General features: G+C 34.8%; 3 protein-coding genes across 3 annotated transcripts; all 3 read left to right on the forward strand.

Moving 5' to 3' along the window:
* The first annotated feature begins 218 nt into the window (after positions 1 to 218).
* Positions 219 to 1,882, forward strand: LOC25484261 (60S ribosomal protein L21-1). The gene is made up of 2 exons (XM_013613033.2): positions 219 to 522; positions 1,457 to 1,882. Exons 1-2 carry the CDS (start codon positions 286 to 288, stop codon positions 1,712 to 1,714), a joined length of 495 nt encoding a protein of 164 aa, XP_013468487.1. The 5' UTR covers positions 219 to 285; the 3' UTR covers positions 1,715 to 1,882.
* A 1,050-nt stretch (positions 1,883 to 2,932) lies between these two features.
* LOC25484262 (structural maintenance of chromosomes protein 1) lies at positions 2,933 to 17,998 on the forward strand. The gene is made up of 18 exons (XM_024779658.2): positions 2,933 to 3,575; positions 4,278 to 4,514; positions 4,918 to 5,151; positions 5,492 to 5,730; positions 6,647 to 6,913; positions 7,033 to 7,303; positions 8,630 to 8,754; positions 9,872 to 9,981; positions 10,561 to 10,668; positions 10,778 to 10,917; positions 12,606 to 12,695; positions 12,776 to 12,984; positions 13,241 to 13,410; positions 13,681 to 13,790; positions 13,870 to 14,246; positions 15,545 to 15,796; positions 17,250 to 17,477; positions 17,619 to 17,998. The coding sequence occupies exons 1-18, from the start codon at positions 3,138 to 3,140 to the stop codon at positions 17,665 to 17,667; spliced, it is 3,654 nt and encodes a 1,217-aa protein (XP_024635426.1). The 5' UTR covers positions 2,933 to 3,137; the 3' UTR covers positions 17,668 to 17,998.
* Positions 17,999 to 19,080: 1,082 nt separating this feature from the next.
* Positions 19,081 to 21,512, forward strand: LOC25484263 (patellin-4). Its single transcript, XM_013613035.3, has 4 exons — positions 19,081 to 20,128; positions 20,239 to 20,363; positions 20,451 to 20,592; positions 20,999 to 21,512. The coding sequence occupies exons 1-4, from the start codon at positions 19,235 to 19,237 to the stop codon at positions 21,260 to 21,262; spliced, it is 1,425 nt and encodes a 474-aa protein (XP_013468489.1). The 5' UTR covers positions 19,081 to 19,234; the 3' UTR covers positions 21,263 to 21,512.
* Positions 21,513 to 21,609: the final 97 nt, after the last annotated feature.

A 21,609-nucleotide genomic window follows, 5' to 3' on the forward strand; every position in this document is an offset into this window, starting at 1 on the left:
AGAGAGATTGAAAAGAGAAAATGTAAAATGCACTTTAAACTACAAATAAAAATTCAAACAATGGTTAAATAAAATTGTCAAATTAGAGTGCAGGTAAGAAGTGTGTCGGGTGGGAAAAGAAATTCTCAAAAGAATTTGACAAGCAGTAAGATTGAAAGTTGAGCCCATTAACAGAAAGCATATAAAAAAAAAAGCCCAATAAAAAGCAATATTAGGGTTCTTCTTATTCCTCCTTTCTTCTTTCGAGCGGCAGCAGCAACACCAGAAACCCTAGAAGAAGGAAACATGCCTGCAGGTCATGGTTTACGATCCCGCACCAGAGATTCATTCTCTCGTCCCTTCCGCAAGAAGGGAACAATAGCCTTAGCCACCTACCTCAGGACCTATCATATCGGCGACTATGTCGATATTAGAGTTAACGGAGCTGTGCACAAAGGTATGCCGCACAAATTCTACCACGGTCGTACCGGTCGTGTCTGGAATGTGACTAAGCGTGCCATTGGTGTTGAAGTCAATAAGCAAGTATGTCAAAGCTTCTTATAGTCATCACTTCGTTATCATTTTTGTTTTTTCACTGATTCGTACTGGTTAATGATTGATTTTACTGTTATATCTGCAAATATATGTCATGTGGTAGTTGTGATGATTTGTTCAATTGATATTTTTTTGTTTCATTTCGAGCTTTCTATTCAGGATCCAGTTTAAGTTCATGTTACAAATGAATTGTTGATTGTGTTTTGTTTTATATTAGGTCATTGCTTTGTTCCTTGATTCATTTTGTTGTTTGAGTTTTGTTTGGATGGATTAGCTTCTGAGTTTTGTTTTTGTTGTTACAAATGAATTGCTGATCGAGTTATGTTTGTTTTTGAAACCTTTTTATAACATTCTTCAGAAGCCTTTTGATCTTATTTTTACAAGTTCTCTAAGATAGCTTACTGCTTATAGCATATACAGAAACAATTCAATTTTATTTTATCATTTGGAGCAAAAAAAAAAAAAGCTCTTATCATAATAAGCACCAGTGCTATAGGCTGTCTATCCAAACATGCCCTAAGTTTTTGTTTTCCCCAACTTATTTAAGAGACTTTAAGTTTAGTCCCTACAAATAATTTCGTTTATGTCAAGGCTCCAATTTCTCACTTGGAACAAATATTATTTAAAGTTTTCATCATAATCACCAATTCATTGACAAACCTTAGATGAGGTTTTTGAAGAGACTAAATTGGACATGATGTTTTATATGGACTCAAACCATATTTAACACAAGATTCTTGTAAGTTTTTAGGTTGTAAGTTAAATGAGATTGAGACGAACATTTTTAATTTCCAGAGAATCTCTTGGATAGAATGTATGATTGTTTCATAATTACCTCAATTTTTTATGTTCTCTGCAAGTGCTCCGTTGCTTGTAAAGATATTGTTTACTCAATTTTAAAATGTTGCTATTTGTGTTTCAGGTTAGGAACAAGATATTGAGGAAGAGGATCCATGTCCGAGTGGAGCATGTTATGCCATCAAGGTGCACTGAGGAGTTCAGATTGAGGAAGATCAAGAATGATCAATTGAAGGCTGAGGCTAAGGCCAAGGGAGAGGTGATAAGCACCAAGCGCAAGCCAGAGGGCCCCAAACCTGGTTTCATGGTCGAAGGTGCTACATTGGAGACTGTTACTCCAATTCCGTATGATGTCGTTAATGATCTCAAAGGAGGATACTAGGATTTTATTTGCACTTTCTACTTCTCTGTTAGACTGCATATTGTTGTGCTTGGTTTTGTTTTGTTTTTTGTCATCTATCTTTCTTCATCTGAACACCCTTCAAATTTATGAAATACCAGACTCAAATTTTGTTTTGTTCGATTATTAATCCACCTATATTTTATATGATTCTCGTTATTATTCTATTCTTCTCAATAATGTGATTTATGAATATGCTTGGGGATACACATGTCTTAAGCAGAAGATGTGCATTGGGGTATACCTTCAATCTATGTACTTCAAAACTAAACTTGTACCAACCTATGCACAAAATCTTTATCTTTAACTACTAATTTCTTTCTATAAAGTAGGGCAATAGTAATATCACCAACAACTTAATCAGCTCAAGCGGTTGGAGGTTGGTCGATTTGATGACAATAATAATTGCACCTTTTCAAATTTCAATCACTTGATGAATCCCATTTTTTCATACGTTCTTTTTTGTTTCTATGTTTGAAGAAGTATTCACTACCCCCGCTCCTGTTTGTTTTTATTTCTGTTGTAAAAAGAACAATGTAACCATGTAACCATTCTTTGGCTTTAGTTTCTTCCTTACCCTGTTCTTTACGACCACCTGTATAAGCAAAATTAAGCTGGGAAATGGGTTGAAGGTTAGAGTATCTTTTTAAAATGTGAAGGTTAAGAGTTCTTTGAAGATAAAGGTGGAGAGGAAAATCTAATGTGGCTACACATTAGATCGATTTTTTTTGGAAGAGGTTTTACTCCCCTACATATTTTGCTGTAGTTGGGTGAACTTGTTCATCGTATGGATTCAAGAACATTTGGTTCTATATTTTAAGGCTCAAAGGGCTTATTTGTTGGTGATTTATCCTAAATATGCCGAGAACAAGATGATAGTAACACATTGCAATTAAACAAATACAAATCAACCCTCTATATCTAATCTATATATCTACACATACGTTACCCTCACTAAATATTATTCAAATTACACACAATTACCTTAACCCACTATCTATACCAGTGCAATAGTGTTTTTCTTTTTTAATAAATAGACCCCTTTGATATTCATCCTTACCACAAGATTGAAGAGTGAATGTTGCAATTTTGAAAATGATATTATATTAATGGACATAATCAATTTGTTGTGTCCTAGAATCACTTCAAGTGATGTTAATCCAGTAACTTCCTAAGCAAGTGATGTTAAATGTTAATGTTAATACTTCCTAAGCACACTCGTCACTAAATTTAGTAACGCATCGTCATGCTACAAAAAAGCCGATAATAATAACCGTACCAAATCAAAATTCCACAATCACTGAAATTCACAATCCCGCCAATTCATTTTCACTTCCAAACCCTAACCCCTCTTTCTCCCCCCAAATTCCCTCTCCGCTAGTGTTTCTCTTCCACCACCGCAACCATGCCATCTCTGCACTCGCCAGGCAAAATCCTCCGCCTGGAACTCTCCAACTTCAAATCCTACAAAGGATTCCAGCAAATCGGCCCTTTCTACGATTTCACCGCCATCATCGGCCCCAACGGCGCCGGAAAATCCAACCTCATGGATGCTATCAGCTTCGTCCTCGGCGTTCGCACCAACCAACTCCGTGGCGCTCAGTTGAAAGATCTCATCTACACTTTCGATGATCGTGAGAAAGAACACAAAGGTCGAAGAGCCTTTGTGAGATTGGTTTATCAGCTTGCGAATGAATCCGAAATCAAATTCACTAGAACTATTACTTCTGCTGGTGCTAGTGAGTATCGGATTGATGATAGTGTTGTTAATTGGGATGTCTACAATGCTAGACTCAAATCCTTGGGGATTCTCGTCAAAGCACGCAATTTCTTGGTTTTTCAGGTTTTTTTCCCTCAATTTCTTTGTAATTTCTTGTTGATAGTGTTTAACTATGGACTTGTTTGGATAAACAGTTTATTTGCAGCTTATAGAACAAGTACTTTTCATGATAAGCAGTTATACATAAGCTATTTTTATAGAAAACGATGAAATAAAGTTAAATTGTTTTTTTATATGCTATAAGTTTTTTTATAAGCCATATTTGGGAGCTTATGAAAATAAGTTGAAAACAGCTTATTTGTTTTTTATTTTAATTTCTTGTTGGTGGTATTTACGAGCACAGACACCAGACACTTTGAAACTACGTTGACACCGGTAATAATTTGAAATAATTGCAAACATGGCTTCTATTGGAAGTGTCGGCGCTACAATATAGCTTATAAAAACAGCTTGTAGCATATACAAAAACAAGTTAACTTTATTTTATCTTTTTCTATAAAAATACCTTATGTAAGCTTTATGCATAAACACTTATTTTTGGCTATAAGCTGTTTATCCAAGCTCTCCAATATGGCCGAAAAAGCTTGTCCAAACAGCTTTTAAGACAAATTGAAGTTGCACTAAGCTTTTTTTTTTTTTTTTTTTTTTTTTCCGGCTATAAGCTGATTTTATAAGCTATAAACTATTTTTATTAGCTATATTCGAAAGCTTATCTTTGTTTTACACTGGAATGGTTGTTGAGTATGGTGAAATTATTTATTGTAGGGTGATGTGGAGTCGATTGCGTCGAAGAATCCGAAGGAGCTCACTGGGCTTATTGAGCAGATATCTGGATCTGATGAGCTTAAGAGAGATTATGAGCAATTTGAAGAAGAGAAAGCTTCTGCTGAAGAGAAATCGGCACTTGTTTATCAGAAGAAGAAGACGATGGTGATGGAGAGGAAGCAGAAGAAAGAACAGAAGGAAGAGGCGGAGAAACATATTCGCTTGCAGGATCAATTGGTAACTTTATCTGCTTTTGATTTATGTTTGTTTGTGTATAGTATACTTCATAGGCACTTTATTGATATGGAGGACAGGTGAATAAAAAAGGAAAATTTTTTGGTATGCTGGACAGCTTATCTGTATTCGTTTGCTGTTTCAGTTGTTCTTGTATATAGGATTTCCCTTCAGAGTTCATCTTCTATACAAATCAGTCTTATTTCAGTTTAATATTTTCTGTTGGATCTATTAATTTCTTTGCTTGACAGCATTTTCCATTTCATATATGTACTAGGAATTATGATTGCTACTATCATTATATCATACATTTTTTATTTTCTCTTCAGTTTTTCTCTTGATCTTTATCCGACTGCTTATGGTGAAAATGAAATTCTCAAATATGTTTTTTTTTTTTCCCTTGCAGAAATCTATGAAGAAGGAACATTTTTTGTGGCAGTTGTTCAATATAGAAAATGATGTTGTTAAAACAACCGAGGAACTTGAAGCTGATAAAAGAAGCCGTGAAGGTGTTATTAAAGAATTAGAAAATTTTGAACATGAAGCCGGCAAAAAGAAAAAAGAGCAAGCCAAGTATCTGAAAGAAGTTATGCTACGCGAGAAGAAAATAGCTGAGAAAAGCAATAGACTTGACAAGACTGTGAGTGTTTTTTCTTCTTCTATTTGGGGTGGGTTTTGGGAATTAGCCACTTAATTTTCTACTCTAGCTATTGAACTTTTCACACAGGTTGATCCTATGCTATGCATCTTAAACATTGCTCGTTTTTAATAGGCTATAGTGTGACTTGTACATAAGGACTACAGTTTGAATCCTCCCTTTTGAGCTGTTTCCTACTCCTTCGGAAACAAAAATGAAATATATATCTTGGACTATGTGAAAATCATCTTTCTAAGTTTTTTAGTTTTGTTTCTTCTGTTGATTTTATTTGTTATGCGCCTTGTCGTTTATGGGATTTTTCTGGTTTCTGTCCTCCTTGCAGCAACCTGAGCTTCTGAAGTTAAAGGAGGAAATGTCTCGTATCAGTACAAAAATTAAAAAAGGGAAGAAAGAGCTTGGCAAAAAAAGGGAAGAGCAAAAGGGGCACGCCAAAGATATAGCAGACCTACAGAGTGGTATTGAGGATCTTACAGGGAAAATGAAAGACCTAAATGAAAAGGGTCGAAATGTTGGCGATCAGATTCAGTTAGATGATAATGAGTTGCAAGAATATTTTAGAATGTGAGTGTTTATCCGCTGCATCACCATTCTATATTTTGTTCTTTTTCGTTTAGAACAGGATAATTGCTTAGTGCTCGGAGTGAGCTAAAATCTTATGTTTTTAAACAACAAAGAAATAAATACATAGAAAGGAATACAATGGATATTCCAACCCTTGTACAGTTAGAGCCAGAGCACAAAGAGACACTGATAGAACTGGAACCCAGAAACTGGGAAATCGTATTGTGTTTTGGGTTGCACCAACTATCTTATTTGCCTTTTACCCACTATATACTAATTCCTCTAGTCTTGATTCTAAGCAAAAATACCTCAAATCATGCTAAATAAGAATTTAAGTTGAGTACAATTAATTTTCTTAATTTGAAAAAGTAATTGTATTTTTCACTTCATGAGAACTTGTTCCACGAGAATGAAATGGTTATTGAAAAATAAAATCTATATTAATTGAAGGGTATTTTAGAAAATGTTTTATTTTTGCTTATAATCAAGACCGGAAAGAGCATGTTATTTGATCATGCTGGTGGGGTAAAAAATGTGTTGACTTTTAGGTATAGTAGGTAAAACTATTTTAGTATCATGTCATTTTTTTATCTCTTTGTTGAAGAAAGTCTTTATTCCTCATTGGTTTAAATTGCACATTTAATGTCAAAATGAAACGGATACAAGAAACAAACATCACTGGCCTGAAGTTTGAACATGTATAGATTAGTAATATTTTGCCTAATATCACGCGGAGGTTTGCAGATGGTGTTAGCTGCATATGATATTTCTTTTATTCAGTGGTCGATTTCTTGTTATTTGCCGTTGGCCATGTGTTTCCAGTACTTGGTAGTTAGTATTCTTTTCAACTTTTAATTTGTTATTGATGTTTCATCTTTCTGCTTTGGAACTTGTGATGATAATGCTGTTATTACAGAAAAGAGGAAGCTGGGATGAAAACCGCAAAGCTTAGAGAGGAAAAAGAACTTCTAGATAGGCAGCAACATGCTGATAGTGAAGCTCAAAATAATTTGGAAGAAAATCTTCAACAATTAAAAAACCGGGAGGCTGAGCTGGATTCACAGGAAAAGCAGATGCGAGAAAGGCTTGAAAAAATTCTTGATAGTTCTGCAAAGAATAAGGATGTAGTTGAAGACTTGAATAGACAATTGCGTAAGATGAAAGAAGATCATAGTGCATCCAAGTAAATCAACTTGTTATTCTTTTTTATTTTATTTTTCATTTTAATTTAAGGTATCCTACTGCATTACAGACTTCATTGTGGACATTTGTGAAATGATATGTGCTACTTTTGTTCTGCAGGAGAAGGTATGATAACTTGAAGATAAAAATTGGCGAAATAGAAAATAAACTACGTGATCTGAAGGCGGATCGCTATGAAAACGAGAGAGATGCTAAATTGTCTCAGGCTGTGGCAACTCTGAAACGCTTGTTTCAAGGAGTCCATGGTCGCATGACTGATCTTTGTAGGCCTACACAGAAGAAGTATAACCTAGCCGTTACAGTTGCTATGGGTAAATTAATGGATGCAGTTGTTGTGGAGGATGAAAAGACCGGGAAGGAATGCATCAAGGTCAGTGAGATTTCCCAATATCCTAGTTTGTCCCTTTTTATTTTTCAAAACTTTATGATTATTGATTGCTAAGAAGTTAGACTCTGTTCCTGTTTGCTGTTGATGGCTATTTTTTTTTTTGCTTTAGATTTTAATACATTTTTCTTATAGTTGATACACAGTGAATAAATTCAGAAAAAAGGAAACAAGGTAGAGAACCATTAATAAGTATGGTGGCATCAGCGTATTCTAACATGGACCACCTAGATGGTGGTTCTTGATGTGCCACTAGTTCTGGTCATTAAATTCTTCTGGTCTTGCATCCCACACCCTACCAAATTACCCCTTCCTCAATCCATCTTGTAGCGGCCTCACCCTAAATCGTCGGAGCCCATTCCCAACCCTTGCTGGGCACCCATCTTCTCCCCTCTCCTCCAAAAAAACCCTCGCCTCCTAGTCTACGACAGTAGGAGCAAAAATAAAAAAGAGATGGAAGAAAAAGAAGCCATAAAATCGAAAACCAAGGGGTTAGAAGGTTGCAACTTCGACATCCTTCCTTGGAATCAAACCCAGCTAGGTAGTACTCTTGGAGGAAGTGAGATGGGAGATCCGTGGTGTGGTGCCAGTTATGACAGAGGCACTTCTGTTTGAGTTTGCATGATGCGTGTGATTGCTGTGAAAGGGCATTAAGGTTAGGAAGAGAGGATAATCCGGTATATAGGGTCTACCCTATTACGGTGATGACCAAATTAATCAATGTTGCTTAATGATGGTCCACTGTGGTCCATGTTATAATAGGCCTAGTAATGTATCTATATAGGAACACAAATTTTGCTTGCATTGATATTCATGGACTTCAAAATAAGGTAGAAAGTCATGTGAAACATAAACCTTGTGAACTGAAAGCCCAAACATGAAACTAGCTTCGGGATTTCAAGCTGGTGGACCTACATATTGTTGCCTTTTCATCTATGAGGACCTAAATAATTACATTTAGCCTTCTGCCATTCCGGCGGATTTTGTTTGACCCATCTCTTTAGTTGGAATGACAAGATTGCTGTTATGCAGTAGAGTTTTTGTGTTACAATACAAGATGTAGGACTATTGCTTCCATTTCGTCACTTCCTATTTCTTTGTTTTTTAATAAGATTGTTATATTATTTTTTTCTAAGGCTGTTATATAATTGTTACTGTTGAAAGGCATGCTTTTCTATCTAATTCTTTGAGGAACCTATGTAACTGCTGAAAAGCTATATCTTTGGTGTAAATATATGCAATTCTTCCTGTTTGAACTTTGAAGTTCTGTATATTCATTGAAATTTTTATTATTTTTTTGCTTCTCTACAGTATTTAAAAGAGCAGAGGCTTCCTCCCCAGACATTTATTCCTCTACAATCTATTCGGGTGAAGCAAATAATGGAAAGATTACGCTCATTAGGGGGTACAGCAAAACTGGTTTTCGATGTGATCCAATATCCTTATTTAACTAGTGGCTACTTTGAGGAACCTGGTTGTGAGGGTACAAAGGGTCAAGATCCTCTCCATTTTTTTTTCCACCCTCCATTTTTTTCCATTACCAAAGTTTTGGAAATATAAATGGAATGATGTGCATTTGGTGGGTCTGATTATTTTTTGTACACTTCAAAACCCTTCAAAACTATAGTAATGGAGAGGGAAAATGGAGAGACAAAATGGAAAGGATCCTAACCCGTCTACAAAAGCTTCAAATTTTGCTGTTTGAATTTGTTCTAACACCTCGTTTATAGATCTATTTTGAAATTTACCTTTTAAGCTAGTTTGCCCATCAAGACTTCATTGTTTGATGGATTTAAAAAATAAACAATATATGATTTGATGTCAGTCACAGTACTTGAAAATTTCTCAATTTTGAAAAAGCACAAAATGGTGATAGGTAACCATCCATCGGTTCACTCTTTACCTTTTTATTTACTGCAATTGTTTGTCCAGTGGTTTTCTCCCTACAAATTATTTTTGATTTACATGCTTCCTGCTAAATTTAGATAGTATTTCAAAATTTTACAGGAATTTGTTTAAACAAATTAAAAAACGAAAAACATACAAATGTCTGTTTTTGTTGGTGTTACCTTGTCAGTCACGGTGATAGAGCTGCAGTCGATAGTCATCTTTGCATTATCAAAAAATTGTCAGTCTCAATTCTTTTGTTAATCTGCAACATTTTACCATTAGTATATTGTTCTCACTAATCTAGTGTTGTACTGATCTATGTTTTATCTTCTGTTTATGCATGCTGTTTCCCATAGTTCACTAAAATCAAATCTTCTCGCTAATTAGACGCAGTTTTTGAAGACAATATTTTGTTCAGTGATTTCCTTTCATCAAAATGCTATTGTATGGTCTATCAATTTAATGTATTCCTATAAAGATATTCCACTTATAGATTTTAACTACAGTCTGTAAACATTGAACATAACCCGTTCTTGTATTCTTTCCCCTTTATATGAATACTTCATGAAGTTTTTACTTGTATTGATAAATTTTGTTTTAACTAATCTATATGCCTATAGTGAACTTAAAAGTGTTTAAAGCTTTTTAACTTAACTAGTGCAAGTTTGATCCCTCCTTGGAGAAGGCAATTCTTTTTGCTGTTGGGAATACTCTTGTTTGTGAAGACCTCGAGGAAGCCAAAATTTTAAGCTGGAGCGGGGAGAGGTTTAAAGGTAACAATGCCTTCTTGATATTATCTGTTAGAGTATATAATATTCACAGTCTAATTATACTAGATATGCTTAGAGAGAACTAGTGTTAGCTTGCTGTGTAAGATTTAGTGAGCTGTTAACAGCTGTTGGTTATGACAGCTGTCTCATAAGCCTAGGGATTATAAATATCTGTAATCAATCTCTCATTCATCAGCAGTAATAGAATAACAGAATTCAGTTACACTTTTCTCTCTCTCTCTGAGCTTCAAGCTCTTCACACATTCATCAATGGTGATTCCAGTTTTTAACACATATCATTATTACTTAAACGGGATACATGGATATCCCTTCCTGTTTTTCTGTGGGTTTTTCCCTCTGGCTTCTTGTTATGCTTTCTGTTTGTCCAGTCAAATTTCGAACTTTTTCTCAACTCTATGATCTTCACACCTTGAATTTTTTTGATGTGTTGTTGCTGTCTTAAGTTCTAACAACCCTTTTGCATTTTGAGAATTCTACCATGTATGTGTTAAATTCCTGGTGCCTTGAAGCTTGGCCGAATACAAACAAATTATTGAACATTTCCATATGTAATTTGATCAGTTGTAACCGTGGATGGAATTTTGCTGACAAAATCCGGCACAATGACTGGTGGCACTAGTGGTGGAATGGAAGCAAGGTCAAAACAGTGGGATGACAAGATACTTGAAGGTTTGAATTAAATTCTTTATATATATATATATATATATATATATATATATATATATATATATATATATGCATTCTGTTTTGCTCTTGAACTATGCATTCTGTTTTTCAGGATTTGTCAAAAAGAAAGAGGAGTATGAGTCGGAGTTGGAAGGGATAGGATCAATAAGAGATATGCACGTTAAAGAGTCTGAAACAGAAGGGAAAAAAAGTGGACTTGAGAAGAAAATTCAATATGCTGAGATTGAAAAGGTAACTTCATGATTTTCACCTTTTTTTTCATAAAAATAAAATAATAATTGTTCTGGCATTCAAGCTGCGCCATCCTTTGAAGGTTTTTTGTGTGATACAATTAAGCATGAAAAGCTTGTTTCATTTGTTGTGTGGATACATTTATCTTTTTCTATGTGCTTGCTATGTATGTGTTTCACAATCAGATGGGAGTGTGGTTTTTTTGAGAATAATGGAATTCTTTTTGGCAAAATCGTGGGATAGAAGATGGAAAGGCGCTATAGTGGACCTGTTTTGAGATCTGGGTCAAGTTTTCATAAGATGATTGGTTTTAAAAAAGAAAACCCTGATCATGCTGTCTTCGTTCTTTCGATCATTCCACTCGCTTAACCATTAGTCCATTTTGCCGTCTGAATCTCTCCCTTGCTCTGCGCCTGCGACGGCACCTCCTCTTTGCACCGCTGCTGCATGTGACTCTCCCTCCTTCTCTGCTCTGTTCCTGACTCTCCCTCTGTACCCTCTCTTATGCAGCCCAACAGCGCTTAGGTTTAGAATCATCCGAAGGAAATATTTTAGGTTTAAAGCGAGAATTGGGCCATATGGGCCCTACTTCTAGTGTTATTTTGAGTATGTCCCCCTCTTTTGTTTTGATTTGCCGGAGTCTCAATTAGGCTGCTCTTTTCTTTGTTTTTATTTATTTATTTATTAAAGCATAATAACAATACAATAAACCAAATCTATATTGTGAATCCCAGATAGTGGCCACGTCAGACCGTAAACCTGCGGAAGCGTTTAGCAGGGTAGCTGCTAGAGGTAGGGCCACACTTATGATATAATGAAATGGTCAAAAACTCTAAAATGAAGAAGCTTAACGGATTTAAGAATGGGTAAATTAGATATATCAAACAATTGGTCGAGTTACGGCACAACAACGTTATTCGGGTGTGTTTTGGCTGTGGTTTGCAGCCGTGAACACTGTACCTGCAGGAGATGGGTAGCCTGTAGAACATGTTGCAGTGGACTACGAGTCTGCTCTGTGATTGACTACAGAGAACTGAATTCTAACAATAAATATATTAAATATAAATTGCTAATGATGTGGGTGGAGTAATTATTCTTCCCTGTTTATTTTATCTTACTTCTAACTTAACTTATCATTAATTGATATACATAAATGGAAAAGTTAGTCTTAGATTAGCTGTTCTTAACAGTCTGTGAAGTGCCACATATGCACTGTTTGTTGTAACTGTTAATAGAGTCTGTTACAGAGTGTGTAGGTTAGCATCTAAGTTAGTGAAGATTAGTAGTTAAGAAAACAGAATAGAGAGTGTTCAGAAATATCAATTTCCCTTCTCCAAGTTTTCGTTCTATTGCATATCCGACCACCATCTAGAAATCTTCCCAGATTGGCCTGATTTCCCCATATTTAGATCTTAATACTTCATAGGGAGTTTTTTCTTTCTTTCTACATTCATCCTCCATATCTAATTACATAGGAGAGCTTGCAGTATTGGATTATGACTTCATTGTTGGTATTGTGATACTATTCAGTGCTTGGATTTTTAGTTTCTTTTTGTTTTTGCATCTGTGGCTGGATAAATGCTAGTTTTGGCTGGGTATGGATTGGAAAACCTTTCTTCATTAGTGATTTCTCTGTCTTCTGTTCCTCTTGGAATATTTGAATTTATTTTGGTTTCACCTTTTACCAGAAAAGCATTGAAGATAAACTTTCAAATTTTAGTCGTGAAAAGGGGACCATCAAAGAAGAAATTAAACGTATTAGTCCAGAACTGAAGAAGGTGACATTGACAATTCCTTTGTTTATTCATAGCAGTATTCTTGTATACCGAACTTGTTACTTATTGTTTATCTACTGCAGTTAAGAGATGCTGTTGAAAAGAGGAATAAAGAATTACATACTCTTGAGAAGAGGATAAATGAAATCACTGATCGGATCTACAAAGAATTCAGCAAGTCAGTTGGGGTTGCAAACATTCGCGAGTATGAAGAAAATCGACTCAAGGATGCTCAAAGTCTAGCAGAGGAGAGGCTGAAACTGAGTAGCCAACTTTCAAAATTAAAATATCAGTGTGTTCCTTCTTCCCTTTTTTTCTTTAATTTATTTATTTTGATACTAATGAAATTGAAAACACTAAATGAGGTACAAGCGTTTCATTTTACAGCGATGATATTTTATAGCATGCTATTAATAATCTTAGTTTTATACATATATATATATAAAATCAGTTACATGTTTGACTTTTGTACTTGCCAACTAGTTATTTATTCTTGAATTGTTTTATGCATACATTTATTAATATTCCTTATTGAAATTATTCTGCAGGTTGGAGTATGAACAAAATCGGGACATGAGTTCACGGATTCAAGAATTGGAATCTTTCGTAAGTGCTTTGGAGATTGATTTAAAAGGAGTACATACCAAAGAGGCTGAAGCGAAGTTAGCAGCAGAGAAAGTTACTGAAGAGATCAATCAGTTAAAAGATGAAGTTAAAGGTATAAAAACCACGCCTCATCATTGTATTTTGTTGCATTCTCTCTCTCTCTCCCCCCCCCCCCCCCACCCCATTCCCTTTTTCTGGGGTTGGGGATGCTATTATTGTGATAGATCGGTTCTCTGTTTAGTACTTCGCTGTTTACCATTTGAAATAAACAGGAACACACTTTGTTGATCTTGACTGAAGCAGACCCATCATCATTTCAATTTGCTGTTTATTGTTTCTGTCGTTGGAGTTTTATGGTTTCTATGTTTTTCTGCCCTTGTAGAGTGGAAATCAGAGGCAGAGGATCGTGAAAAGGAAATCCAGGAATGGAAGAAGAAGGCTTCTGCAGCCACAACAAGCTTAGCCAAACTTAATCGTTTGATTAGCTCAAAGGTTAGATGGGTGAAATTTCTATGCCCGTGTACTTTCATGCATAATGCATAGATAGCCAACATCTTTAGTGTCGTTACAGGAGGCACAGATTGAGCAGTTGATTGGGCAAAAGCAGGAAATCGTAGAAAAGTGTGAACTAGAGCAAATTAGCCTTCCAATCATACCAGATCCCATGGATACTGATACTTCAACACCGGGTCCAGTTTTTGACTTTGATAAGCTCAGTAGAACACTAAAAGATAGGAGACAATCTGACAGGGATAAAATAGAGGTAGACTTTAAGCAAAAAATGGATGCATTGATATCTGAGATCGAAAGAACAGCACCAAATTTGAAGGCATTGGACCAGTATGAGGCTCTGCTTGGAAAAGAAAGAGCTGTAACTGAAGAGTTTGAAGCTGTCAGGAAAGAAGAGAAGGAAAAAGCCGATAGATTCAATGAAGTAAAGCAGAAGAGGTGCAATATATTTTTTCCTTTCACATTGTCATTATTTGTCTTATTTATAATATTAGTACTTAGCCAATAGTTTGGGCATGCATGGTTTTGGGTTCAACTTCATAGCTTCTTTGTCCACTCCGACCGCTATTGTGGTGAAAATCGCCGCTATAATCTCTACCTTGGCAAGCCCACACCATAAGGTGTAACCCAATCAAGGTGGATTGCGGTGCCGGACTTTTTAATGATTGTCATGGATTGTCATGGCCAGTTCGGGAAGGATTGTGTTGCCATGGCGTGTTTTGCCAGCTTTCTATGGCGGACTTTTAGCTTCCCATCATGGTCCACCATAAGGCATTGATAAATGAAACTTTTTCTGTGTTCATTTCCTCTAGGGGTGAGAATTGGTTGGGACGAGCAAGACTTTGCTTAGATAGTCCTTGCCTGTCAAAAGAATCTAAGGCCTAACTGTCGTAGGTTTTATTTTAAGCATGATTTGACCTGTTCAGAATGAACAAACTGAGCTTCATAGTCCAAGTTAATTTTTTTTTATTTTTTATTTTTTATGATGTAAACATTTTTTAAGGTGTAACCCAATCTTCTAAGAAGTTTAATTGAGTGATAGTCTATTTTGTAACAAGGCATTTATAATTCTCTCATAATGTGTCCCTGAACAAGCTTATATGTTGAAATTGAACTATCTTAATTAAATTATTGATAAGGTCAATGAACATATGGTTTTAATCACAACTCTACTGCAATCATAATATCAAAGTTATTTTTTTTGTTCACTTAAATAGGCTGACCTGTTACGCCTGAAATGTGTTTCAGATGACATTACGCTCAACCTTTTTAGTTAAATAAATAGACTTAAAATAGCTTTGACCTGGCTTGGGCCTAAAATAAGTCTAGCTTGATATGGGTCTGATGTAGGCTAAGTCATAGGCCCCCGTCGCTGGACTGGTCTATTCCCACTCCCTAATTTCATGTTTTTAGTTTTAATTATAAAAATATCACATTGTTTTCATTTTGTTTCTTATATTTAAAGCCTTGCAGAAAAAAAACTACAAAAACAATATAAAGCTGTTTTTACTATGATGGAACAATTCTTGGCCAGACTATACTTACCTCATGACCGAACTCCGGATTACCATGTCCCCTTTCCCTTGGGAACAGAGGGTTAACAAAAAAAAAAAAAAAAGGAAAACAAGGAACTAAAAAGAAAAGATGTATAATTTTTATAATTGACTATATTTATATGCCATTGTTTGTCATCTGCCTTTTTGTGAGTCCAGTGTTTATTTATATGTTGAATACAGATATGATTTGTTCATGGATGCTTTCAACCATATCGCTGGTAATATAGATAAAATTTACAAACAACTTACAAAGAGCAACACACATCCTCTGGGTGGAACAGCATACTTAAATTTGGAAAATGAAGACGATCCATTTCTGCACGGCATGAAGTACACTGCTATGCCACCAACAAAGCGGTTCCGCGACATGGAGCAACTATCTGGTGGCGAAAAGACTGTTGCTGCACTTGCATTGCTGTTCTCCATCCACAGGTAGAGTTTTTTGTACTTGTAAAATTTAAGATATCTTTCTAGTTGAGCATATTTGGTTTGAGAAAATATTTTTTGTTTTTTTATCTTAATCATAAAGGGTGCCCCTAATATGGTCCCATTTAAGAAGGTCCACCGGTGAACCCATTGTATTGAACCTGCTATAGCTGGTTATAAGTTAACTTCTTTTTTTAATCTTATCTTTGTCCAATTATATTCCCTTTTTTCTGCTACAATCTTCTACCCATGTGCAACAAACCCAAATGTTCTTATAAAATTCCAGCCATTCGGTGTTGCTATGGGAATTGGGGGTTGTATTACATCCGTGTTTGTGTAACTCGAGCGGAGACATGTGAAAAATCCAATTTCTTTAGACACTCGTACGGAGGCGTCATGCTCCTAAATTCTTCTACCTCAACCAATGGCGTCTGCTTCTTTGTATTGCCTCGCCAGCTAATAAGAACTTTCTTCGCCACTGAATGGTAGAATTACTCGACGTTGGCCACCACGACAAAGTTCTCTCTGTGACGGGCACTAGACGACAAGAATAGGTGGCGATGTGGAAAGGAAGATGATTTAGAGGAAACTGAAGAGATCGGAGGATCGTGGAGAAAGTGAGAATTTTCCACGGCTTCGGAAGATTCTCTATAACTAGTAGGACTCATAGAAGAATATACATGGTTATAGTTAAGGAGTACATTTTTAATACATATTTGTGGTTTAGGGATGAAGAATTGGTTATTACAGGAGGAATAAATAGAAATTATGTTTACTGATAGCTTAACTGGTTACTTGTTGTGTTGCATGTGAAGTTTAAGAAGAAAGAAGAGTCAACAAGTAAAATCTGGGTCATAACAAGTAAAAGTTTTCTGGATCATTCGAAATTGCATGGATTGCTTAAAAAATCTTCTAGCAGGTTGATTCAATACATAATCATGATCTAAGCATGACAACATTTCACTGAGAATAGTCAATCATATAAATCCAAATAAATAGATTTAATCGATGTTATTAACAAACATCTCACAATAAACATAGTCACTGACATTGGTGGTGGTTGTATTAATGCGGCGACAGGGGCAATTGGGTGTTGGTGATGGGAATAGAAGAGGAAGAAGAGGGGTGCATCCGTATAAAGTAATAATTTTTTTTTCCCTAAATGTGCCAACCGGTAATATCCGGTGTTTTTCAGTGGTCCACCCATGAACCTTACTCTAACGTGTGCATATTAGGGGCTCCCAATCATAAATCCATCCTTTGTTTTCTGTTTTCAAAGATTTGTATATGCAATCATGAAGACAAAATATATAAAACAATAATATTTTAGATGGTTCTTGTTTAAATTTTGGTAAGAGTTCATTCAAGTAATAGACCGACACATCTTTGCCTAAAATAGTTTAATGGATATTTGTTCCACATGTCTATTAACATGGTTCCCACTTCCTTATAATTTCAGTTATAGGCCTTCACCATTTTTCATACTGGATGAAGTTGATGCTGCATTGGACAACTTGAATGTTGCAAAGGTTGCTGGCTTTATTCGTTCAAGATCTTGTGAAGGAGCAAGGACTAATCAGGATGCTGATGCCGGATCTGGTTTTCAGAGTATTGTAATATCTCTGAAAGACAGCTTCTATGACAAAGCTGAAGCGTTAGTTGGGGTTTACAGGGACTCTGAGAGAGGGTAAACTTCTTCACATCATGAAATGATATAAAAGTAGTACTTTTTTCCTTTACTATAAGTTGATTGATGGCATAAATATATTCTATTTACCTAGTTTCTTCAAGATATGCTGGATTGTATACTGATTTTGCGTTTTTGCAGCTGTTCGAGTACTCTCTCATTTGATCTACTCAAATATCGGGAGTCCTAAAATTCATCCATTGGATACATAATATACATTGCTTTTGATGTACAGAGCTCGTGTTGCAGTTTTATTTCTTGTTTAATGGTTTTCGAACTGATATACTCTCGTCCTCTCTTATCAAACTTGTGTTTAAATTACCAGTTGCCTCTATTGTGTAAATAGGAATTCCTGACCTCATAGTAGATGATTAAATGCCTTTTCCTTCACTAGAAGTGCTGTGTAGCTAGACTAGGTGGCCGAATATCTGTTGGTAAATGTATTGAATTAATTGAACTTTCTTCTCTGCCACGACTTGGTATTCGTAATATTATCTGCCATATATGCATTCCTCCCATAAGTCGAACGGTCATGAAAACTGAAGCGCATTGTTTATTATGAGAACTATATAAAATAAGACGTGAACTATGTAAAGTAGCACACTCTGCATGTTCAAATTAATACTCCCTCTATCCCAGATTAATTGAGCCAAAAACTCATGTCGTAATATTTATTTTAGAAAAAGGTGATAAAATAATACTTTCACCATTATTATAAATGTAAACCGAAAGATATTGAATTGAAATGATTAAATTAATATTAATTAGAGATTATAATTGAAAAAGTAATTATATTCAATTGAAAATTGAATGAATCATTCTTTTTGAGATTTTTTTTACAGAGTCACTTATTGTGGGAGAGAGTACTTAATATTCTCTCCTTGTCACTTTGTTTTAATTGAAGAGATTAAATAGTCGATCTGTTTTCTTTCAAAATACTATTCTGTAGAAATTATCATAATTTTAACGAGTGCTGCAGAGATATTTTTTAAGACCTTTTAATAATAATTTTTTATAAAAATATGTGTAATCAATGCATTTGAAATTGAAATTTTTTACTTTTGTATAAGATCCTTTCTTTAAATATTTCTATATTTATTTTATTTTTTTTATATTTGTGATATTGTGGTTGACCAATGTCACATATGTGCTACACCATTTTACAAAAAATTGTTTCTTATTATATGAGAAATGATATATGTACAACCATTTTGGTACAACTTTCTCTTTCTCATACTCATATTATGTTTTTAGTCTCCCTCTTCCTTTTTCTCATTCTATAGTTTTTGACCAATGAAAAGAAAGAACAATAAAGTTGTCTCAAAGGTTGTACCAAAATAGCTGTTCAAATATCAGTGCTTTTATCATATTGTTCAAATCAAACCTTTTTTTTAAGATTAAAAAACAGATAAAGCAACGACGTTATTATGCAACTTGATTTTGATGTGATATGATTTGATTTTTATATATATATATATATATATTATAATGCATGTAAGATGTAAAACCATAATAAATAAATTATAATGCATGGTAGACAGTTGTTGGCCTATAAGACATGAATTGCCAATGAAAATGAAACCAATTAAATTAGCTATACTCTCTATATTTGGCGCCACTCAACTAACGGTTGAGAATTATCAAATTCAACAAACTGATCCATCATCACATAAAAATTATCTGGTTGCCACAAATCATAACAAATTTCTTCTAACACCATCATTCCTGATCCCTCCCCATCCTCTCCACCCTCTTCCATGCTCCAGTTTTCTGGCAAATTCTCGTTGCCGGAAAATCCGATCAGGGAAGAGGCCATGAGTGATACCGATGAATACAATGATGATAATGGGAACAACAAAAATTATATCCATTTAGATTTCAATGAAAATCAAATAAGCCTTATCAATGAGGACGAATATGATCATGATCTTGTTAGTGATCATGATCTTGTTAGTGATGTGGAACGAGAATTGGTTGATGATGAGGAGGTAGGGACACCAAGTCCTGCAGAGATTAGGCTCAAGAGAAAGAAATCATTGTTGGAATTTCGTTGCAAAATTCAAGAAGCAATTATTGGAAAATATTTGTTAGGTGAAGGAGAAAAAGGAGAAAAAATTTCATTGCCAAAGGAAAATCTTAGAGATATTACATTATGGGGTGTTCCTTTATTACCAAGTAGGGCACATGAAGGTACTGATATTGTATTGAGGAAATTCTTAAAGGCTAAAGATTACAAAGTCAATGATGCATTTGACATGTTACAGAAGACATTGGTTTGGAGAATTAAGAATAATGTTGATAAAATTCTTGATGAAGATTTGGGTTCTGATTTTGAAAAAGTTGGATATTTGGATAGTAGAGATAAGGAAGGTCGACCGGTTTGTTACTATGTTTACGAGGTTTTCAAAGACAAGAGTTTGTACAAGAAGACATTTGGAACACAAAAGAAATGTGACTTGTTTTTGAGATGGAGGATTCAATTGATGGAATTTGCTATTAAGAAGTTGAGTTTTAGAGGCGGTGTTGATGGAATTATTCAGGTTTATGATTTGAAGAGTGCACCAATTCAAGGAATGAAAGAGCTTAACTCAGTCAGCAAAAAGGCTCTTATGTTGTTTCAATGCTATTATCCTGAGATAGTTTATAAAAATGTTAGTATCGTTTGGATTGACTTATTTGAACTTATCTATTGGTATAAATATTCGTAAGCTGTTCTCAGCTTATGACAATAGCTTATAGTTCATATGAAAATTGTTTGCAGATTGTAGTAAATGCACCATTTTGGTTCTACACTTCACAAGTATTATTCTCAAGGTTTATGAACCAGAGAAACAAAAAGAAGTTCATCCTTGCAAGACCACAAAGGGTCACACCAATTCTTCTCAGGTGAGTGTTCTTAAGTATGACATAAAATTCAAGTTACTTATAAATTTTATTTTATTCAACTATCGTTAACATTATGAAATGTCACAGGTACATAGGCCCAGAGCATCTTCCAGCAGGATATGGTGGTCTAAGGAGGAATAATGACCATGATTTTTCTCCTGATGATAAAGTTTTAGAGCATAGAATCAGAGCAAATTCTGTTTCAACAGTTGAATTTCCTGTCAATGAGGTGCTCAACATTATTAATTTTTTTTTATATTATTTGCTATTTGTTTCAAATTGAATACATTATGTTTCATAAAGTCTTTTTTATTTATTTTGTTTAAATATCAAATTCGGTCCTTGAAGTTTTAGGGTTGTATCAACCTAGCCCCTCATGTTATCAATATTCCAAAATGACTCATGGAATTGCAAAATGTTAATCAAGTTCGTCCCTCTATCTGAATGTGTTATCCAATGCATCATTCACGATATTACGAACTTATGTCCCTACATATATCATTTTGGAAGATCGATATTGTGAGAGACTAGATTGATAATGTCCTATAATTTCAAAGACCAATTTAGAAATTTACTCTATTTATGAACCATGTTGGACTTTCCTTTGTTCTAATTTATTTCTTTGATGTGTCTAGACTGGAGTGACAATAATGTGGGACATAACTGTTGTTGGATGGGAGGTGATTTACAAGGAAGAGTTCATTCCAAATGATGAATGTTCATACAATGTATTACTACAAAACCAAAGTGTTGTTGGTGACAGCATTAGAAACTCTTTTTACATAAATGAACCAGGGAAGATAGTAATAACAGTTGAAAATGGGAATTTCAAGAAGAAGAGAATGTACTATAGAACAAAAACTAGAGTCACTGTTCCAATGTTCATTTTGCTATCATAAATAAAAAATAGTAGTTTTCTCCTCTTCATTTGAAGATATTGTATTTTTTTTTTTTTGTATTCAGTAGGCCAGAAGCTACCAACATGAAATTGATGGCAGAATAGATCCATTTTACTTGCTGCTAAAAATTCATAAGGTAGTTCATGATGGCTACAATTGATTGTATATGTATCCACATGTTTTTGATGTTTTTTTTAACATGTGAACCTCAATGCCATGAATTAATGGAATAGGTAATTTTATGTAATAACTATAATTGTTGATGGTGTGCTTCGTGTGAGTTAGAAGTTGCACATTGAATGAAAAAAATGGATGTTGAGCAATATACCTAATGGTTTAAGGTTTTG

The sequence above is a fragment of the Medicago truncatula genome, chromosome 1 (assembly GCF_003473485.1).
Source record: "Medicago truncatula cultivar Jemalong A17 chromosome 1, MtrunA17r5.0-ANR, whole genome shotgun sequence".
Taxonomy (NCBI): domain Eukaryota; kingdom Viridiplantae; phylum Streptophyta; class Magnoliopsida; order Fabales; family Fabaceae; genus Medicago; species Medicago truncatula.

Coding starts and splice junctions, on each gene's coding strand:
- LOC25484261 (XM_013613033.2), top strand. CDS start 286: ATGCCTGCAGGTCATGGTTTACGATCCCGCACCAGAGATTCATTCTCT. Junction 523..1,456: donor GTGTTGAAGTCAATAAGCAA/GTATGTCAAAGC, acceptor TTTGTGTTTCAG/GTTAGGAACAAGATATTGAG.
- LOC25484262 (XM_024779658.2), top strand. CDS start 3,138: ATGCCATCTCTGCACTCGCCAGGCAAAATCCTCCGCCTGGAACTCTCC. Junction 5,731..6,646: donor TTGCAAGAATATTTTAGAAT/GTGAGTGTTTAT, acceptor CTGTTATTACAG/AAAAGAGGAAGCTGGGATGA. Junction 6,914..7,032: donor GAAGATCATAGTGCATCCAA/GTAAATCAACTT, acceptor TTTGTTCTGCAG/GAGAAGGTATGATAACTTGA.
- LOC25484263 (XM_013613035.3), top strand. CDS start 19,235: ATGCTCCAGTTTTCTGGCAAATTCTCGTTGCCGGAAAATCCGATCAGG. Junction 20,129..20,238: donor CTGAGATAGTTTATAAAAAT/GTTAGTATCGTT, acceptor AATTGTTTGCAG/ATTGTAGTAAATGCACCATT. Junction 20,364..20,450: donor GTCACACCAATTCTTCTCAG/GTGAGTGTTCTT, acceptor GAAATGTCACAG/GTACATAGGCCCAGAGCATC.